General features: G+C 49.7%; 2 protein-coding genes across 2 annotated transcripts; both read left to right on the top strand.

Moving 5' to 3' along the window:
- The first annotated feature begins 323 nt into the window (after positions 1–323).
- LOC139022792 (skin secretory protein xP2-like) lies at positions 324–1,851 on the top strand. Its single transcript, XM_070433995.1, has 3 exons — positions 324–572; positions 839–1,711; positions 1,813–1,851. The coding sequence occupies exons 1-3, from the start codon at positions 324–326 to the stop codon at positions 1,849–1,851; spliced, it is 1,161 nt and encodes a 386-aa protein (XP_070290096.1).
- A 574-nt stretch (positions 1,852–2,425) lies between these two features.
- On the top strand, positions 2,426–5,901 carry LOC111949551 (insulin-like growth factor-binding protein complex acid labile subunit). Its single transcript, XM_023966827.2, has 2 exons — positions 2,426–2,531; positions 3,524–5,901. Exon 2 carries the CDS (start codon positions 3,530–3,532, stop codon positions 5,582–5,584), a length of 2,055 nt encoding a protein of 684 aa, XP_023822595.1. The 5' UTR covers positions 2,426–2,531; positions 3,524–3,529; the 3' UTR covers positions 5,585–5,901.
- The last annotated feature ends 218 nt before the right edge of the window (positions 5,902–6,119 follow it).

The following is a 6,119-nucleotide window of genomic DNA, read 5'->3' on the forward strand; positions in this document are numbered from 1 at the left end:
GCATGTGCACCACGTAGTCACGTTTCGTCGTTCGTTGATTAATTTATTGTTTTTCCTTTACGTTTCACTTTGAAATAAATATGTGGAACTCAACATCCGCTGCGCCATGGTCCCGTTCTTACGACAACCGTGACAGAATATCCCACCAAACAAGGACCAAGCAACGATGGGAAAAATAAGTTGGACCTGGGAAGAAATCATGGAAGGACAGGAGACCCTACCTTGGCAGGAGTCGCAGAGGACGCAAGAAGGATGGCGACGACGCCGGGGACCGCGGCCACAGAAACCCCAATAATGTTTTTTTTTTTTGGGGGGGGGGGCACATGGAGCTGGCGGCTGAGCAGAGGGAAGAGCCAGAGAACATCTGGGAGGAGATAGAGAGGTGGTCGGTCGACCCAAGGAGAGTATCAGAGCCCACCTGGGAGGTGATGGAACAGTGTGAGGAAGGATACCGGAGAATGGAGTTGGCTAGGAGTATGCGGCAACGCAGGCGTTTGGAGGAGCATGTCATCAGTCCGGTGAAACCTGGGCCGGCTCCACGCATCTGGCCTCCAGTGCGCCTCCCCAGTCCGGTACGTCCTGTGTCTCCTCCTCGCACTCGCCCTGAAGTGCGTGTCCCCAGTCCGATATGTCCTGTGCCTGCTCCCCGCACTCGCCCTGAAGTGTGTGTCACCAGTCCGGTGCCACCTGTGCCGGCTCCACGCACCAGGCCTCCAGTGCGCTTCCCCAGTCCGGTACCACCTGTGCCGGCTCCACGCACTAGGCCTCCAGTGCGTCTCCCCAGTCCAGAGCTTCCGGAGACGGTTCACAGTCCAGAGCTTCCGGCGACGGTTCACAGTCCAGAGCTTCCGGCGACGGTCCCCGGCCCGGAGCTTCCGGTGACGGTCCCCGGTCCGGAACCGCCTGCGACGGTCCACGGTCCGGAACATCCTGCGACGTCCACGGTCCGGAACATCCTGCGACGGTCCACGGTCCGGAACCTCCAGCGACGGTCAACGGTCCGGAACCTCCAGCGACGGTCAACGGTCCGGAACCTCCAGCGACGGTCAACGGCCCGGAACCTCCAGTGAGGGTCAACGGTCCGGAGCTTCCAGGCAAGGCGTCCAGTCCAGCTCCAGGGAAGGAGCCTTCCTCTGCGCCGTTGGCTAGTCCAGGCAYGGTGTCCAGTCCCGCTCCAAGGCCGGAACCTTCCTCTGCGCCGATGCCCAGTCCAGGCACGGCGTCTAGTCGCGCTCCAAGGCCGGAGCCTTCCTCTGCGCCGATGTCCAGTCCAGGCACGGCGTCCAGTCCCGCTCCAGGGCMGGAGCCTTCCTCTGCGCCGGGGTCCGGTCCAAGCACGGTGTCCAGTCACGCTCCCTGGCAGGAGCCTCCCTCTGCGCTGGTGTCCGGTCTAGGCACGGTGTCCAGTCCCGATCCATGGCAGGAGCCTCCCTCTGCGCCGGTGCCCAGTCCAGGCACGGCGTCCAGTCCCGCTCCAAGGCCGGAGCCTTCCTCTGCGCCGGTACCCAGTTCAGGCACGACGTCCAGTCCAGCTCCAAAGCCGGAGCCTTCCTCTGCGCCGGTGCCCAGTCCAGGCACGGCGTCCAACCCAGCTCCATGGCCGGAGTACTTCTTTGCGCCGGTGCCCAGTCCAGGCACGGCGTCCATCCCAGCTCCATGGCCGGAGTTCTCCTTTGTGCCGATGCCCAGTCCGGGCATGGCGTTCAGCCCGGTGCGATGGCAGGATCCGGGGTCTGGGCGGGGCCTACGACCTACACCGAAGCCGCCACCGACACTAATCACCCCCCCCCTACCCTCCCCATTTGGTTTCAGGCTTTGCGGGGGTACTCAGGGGGTACTGTCACCCCCTGACCATAGAGAGCCCTTGTTCTCTATGGTGTAGTAGGTCAGGGCGTGACTAGGGGGTATTCTAGTTTAATATTTCTATGTTGTGTTCTAGTTAAATCTTTCTATGTTGGTGTTTTGTATGATTCCCAATTAGAGGCAGCTGGTAATCGTTGTCTCTAATTGGGGATCATATTTAAGTAGCTATTTTTCCCACCTGTGTTTGTGGGACATTGTTTTGTGTTTGTGCATGTAGTTTCGTTGTTCGTTTATTGATTTATTGTTTTTGCTTTAAGTTTCACTTTGAAATAAATATGTGGAACTCAACATCCGCTGCGCCTTGGTCCCGTTCTTATGACAACCGTGACAGCAAGATAGTATCAGTGTGCTTTACCCTAGACACAGCCTAGACTGATTGCAGTGCGGTCACAGATGAAGCATTGAAGTGGTTTCTATCATTTTCTTAGTACTGAAATGTATCTGTCACATCTAGACACATGCTTAGCTTTCTGTGGTAATCAAATGTGAGACTGATCTGATGTCACGGATAGGGTCTCCAAACTGCAGAAATTGTGCTGACCTATTAGGAAGTTTCCGACACTTCCTTAAAACCTCACCTTTAAAATGAAGAATTAATCTCTGTGCCTTTCACAATTTATGACTCACAGCTGTCACATGCAGGCAGCACTAATCTCTCCTCCTCAAAGGTAAGTTGACTTATGACTAGTGAATAGCATTTTTGGTCAAATATTTTCATGCAACTGTGTGTTTTCAAAGTCAGAATGCATGSACTCATTTTACACTTTTGTCATTGCTAAAACATGATAAAAATGCAACTTCTTAAAGGGGCAATCTGCCTCGCTTGATGCATTTTAGACTTTAAAGTTAATGATATTATACCTATTGATTTTTGAAGAATATAACTTATCGAYGCCTCATTAGCTTAGTTCAACTGTTGTACCCCATCAGAACCAAAAACATTTACTCTTTTGTTAGTAAACATTGTAATTGTAAACAAACAATGTATAGCCTCAAAACATGGTTTTCATTTTTTCTTCTTGTATCCATAGCTCTCTCCATGAATTTGAGAGTATTACATTTTTGCAGCCAAAGCTTTTTACCAAAACAGTGGTGTGGGGACGCTTTGTTATCGTTTGAACTGCAGGTTGCCCCTTAAATGTCAATAAAAGTTTTAATGATGAAAGGGAATCTACTGGAAAGACAGATTGTCACTCCCAGATTGTGTCACTCCCACTCCCATCTGTTGGGTTCCATTTTATAGTAAGTGACAGGGAAAGTATGTATTTATTAAGTTGGCAAGCACAGTGTAATTATAATGTACTCATTGCTACACAGTGCTGACATGTTTATAGACAAACTCCACTATGTATTTATTTGGAGACTGAAGCTAAAACTTTTAATTTGACTCATACTCCAGCATTTTGGATTTGTGATCAAATGTTTTCATTCTGTACTGCAAATGCATCCAACAAGTTTGTAGAGTCGCAAGATTTTCACGTAATTAACAAGACATTGTACTGGATATCCAAAGAAAGGAACAATGAAATGGCATAGATTACATTGAAACTGTTGAGCAGGATGTGTATCGTAAGCAGGAATTATGTCTCAACAGAAGTTTCATATATTTGTTTCACATCTCACATTGGCCCGCTTTCCTTCCCTGTCACATCAACACTAGTTGGCGATGTTGGGGATTTTAAGCACGGTCATCATGGCCCTCATCTCAGTAGCTGCTACCTGCCCTGCCTCACCATGTGAATGTCTGGACAACGTCACAGTCAGCTGCCCGGACAAGAGGCTGAAGAAGTTCCCTAACCTCCCCGATGGTACTGAGGAGCTTTATGTGGCCCACAACCTGATCCAGGCATTCCCCACCAGTGGACTGGAGCAGCTGCAGTTCCTGGATCTCACCAAAAACCGCCTCAATGTCTCCTTGACCTCCAACTTCATCTGGCCCAACATGAGCAGCCTGATCAAGCTGTTTCTCAGGGGTAATTGCCTGGGTTCACTGGGCCCTGGGCAGCTCCAAGGCCTCTCAGCGCTCACCTTCCTGGACCTCAGTGAGAACCACATGGAGGCCCTGCACCCAGGATCTCTCCAAGGACTTGGTCAATTGAAGACGCTCATTCTCACACTGAACCAGATCAACAGCCTGCAGTACGGGGCACTGAGTGGAGCCCCTGCACTCACTGACTTTCACCTGAGCAGCAACAGTATTGTGGAGTTTGAAGAAGGGGTGTTTGAGAACTCCTCCAAGTTGGTAAAGCTGATTTTATCCAAGAACAACTTGGTTAGCATTAGGAATGGCACATTCAGGGGAGCAGTTAACCTGAGTCATCTGGACCTCAGTGGAAACAAGTTGGATTTTGTGCCCATTGCTGCCCTGAAGGATGTGTCACAGCTGCACAGCTTGTACCTCCAGAAGAACAGCATCACCTTYATACCAGAAGATGCTTTCTCTGAGCTCCGCCATCTAAGGATTTTGGTTTTGAATAATAACTGCCTGAGCAGAATAGCTGAGGACTCATTGAGCGGTCTAGCCCATCTCGGTCAATTGGATCTGAGCTACAATAACCTCCAATCCCTCCCCTCTGAAGTGTTTCAATATCTAGGCAGACTGGAGCTCCTGGATCTCTACCACAACAACCTGACATACCTTCCAGAGGACCTGTTTCACAACCTAACTAGTCTGAGAGAGCTGCAGCTTGACAGCAACAAGATCTCATCCATTCCACCAGGGCTCTTTCACATGTTGTCTAAGCTAAGGGAACTCCAGCTGGCCAACAATCAGATAGCTGACCTCCACAAAGCCTTGTTCTTCAGGCTGAGGAGCCTACGGAAACTCTACCTGGACAACAACGTACTAAGCAAGATTCCCAGACGCCTATTCCACAAGACCAAGAGCCTTAGGGAGCTACAGTTAGACAATAACCACCTCAGGTCTCTCGCTAGGTCCATCTTCCATGGTCTGGCTAAACTCCACTCCCTGAAGCTCTTCAACAACCGTCTCAAAGTTATTCACCCTGAGCAGTTTTCCAACCTTGGTGAACTGACAGAGCTCCTGTTGAATGAAAACCTGATTGAAGATCTTCCAAAAGACTTATTTTCTGGGCTTCGAAGCCTCAAGATTCTGGATTTGGACAACAACCGCCTCACAGCACTGGCTCCTACAGGCTTTGATGGGTTAGGTGCCCTAAAGGAGCTTCATCTCAGCTTCAACCAGCTTCGTTATCTCCCATATGACACCTTCTACTCCCTGGATGATTTACGTAGACTCCTTCTCCAGAACAACCGCTTGGTGTCCTTGCACGCTAAAGTCTTCGCCCCCCTGGCCGACTTACAGGAGCTTGACTTGGACAACAACCAGATTGAACTGTTACACCCTGACATGTTTCAAGGCCTTCCCCACCTCCAGAAACTGCACCTGAAATCAAACCTCCTCAGTACTCTTGTGAATGGGACACTGGAGCCTCTGGAGAGCCTGAAGGTCCTCCACCTGGAGGGGAACCCCTGGGACTGCTCTTGCAGATCACCCATTCTGTACATCAATAACTGGATCATCAACAATACCCAGAAGCTACAGGACGAACCCATGTGTTCCTCACTCAACCGACCCATTTCACAGCCTGCACACTTATTAAAACCCTGTGTGAGCGTTGCATGCTGCCCCAGAAGAARATTTCCTCTACAGATGCTGACAGTGCTTACAGCTTGGCTTCTAGGTATTGTTTTGCTGTGACTTCCTTTTGCGGTTTCTTTCCTGTTTTCAGATGGTTATGTTTATTGCTTTCATGCAACTGTCTATTGCAAATGCATTGTTAAGAATCTAAGTTGACGTAGTGTAAAGATTAAAATACCATGGAATTATGTTTTTAAATAAACAAAGAAACGTCCTTCAAACAAAAAAAGAAACGTCCTCTCACTGTCAACTGCTTTTATTTTCAGCATACTTAACATGTGTAAATATTTGTATGAACATAACAAGATTCAACAACTGAGACATAAACTGAACAAGTTTCACAGACATGTGACTAACAGAAATGTAACATTGTGTCCCTGAACAAAGGGGAGGGGGRGTCAAAATCAAAAGTAACAGTCAGTATCTGGTGTGGCCACCAGCTGCAGTGCATCTCCTCCTCATGGACTGCACCAGATTTGCCAGTTCTTGCTGTGAGATGTTACCCAACTCTTCTACCAAGACACCTGCAAGTTCCCGGACATTTCTGTGGGGAATGGTCCTAGCCCACACCCTCCGATCCAACAGGTCCCAGACG

The sequence above is a fragment of the Salvelinus sp. IW2-2015 genome, linkage group LG22 (assembly GCF_002910315.2).
Source record: "Salvelinus sp. IW2-2015 linkage group LG22, ASM291031v2, whole genome shotgun sequence".
NCBI classification, from domain to species: Eukaryota; Metazoa; Chordata; class Actinopteri; order Salmoniformes; family Salmonidae; genus Salvelinus; species Salvelinus sp. IW2-2015.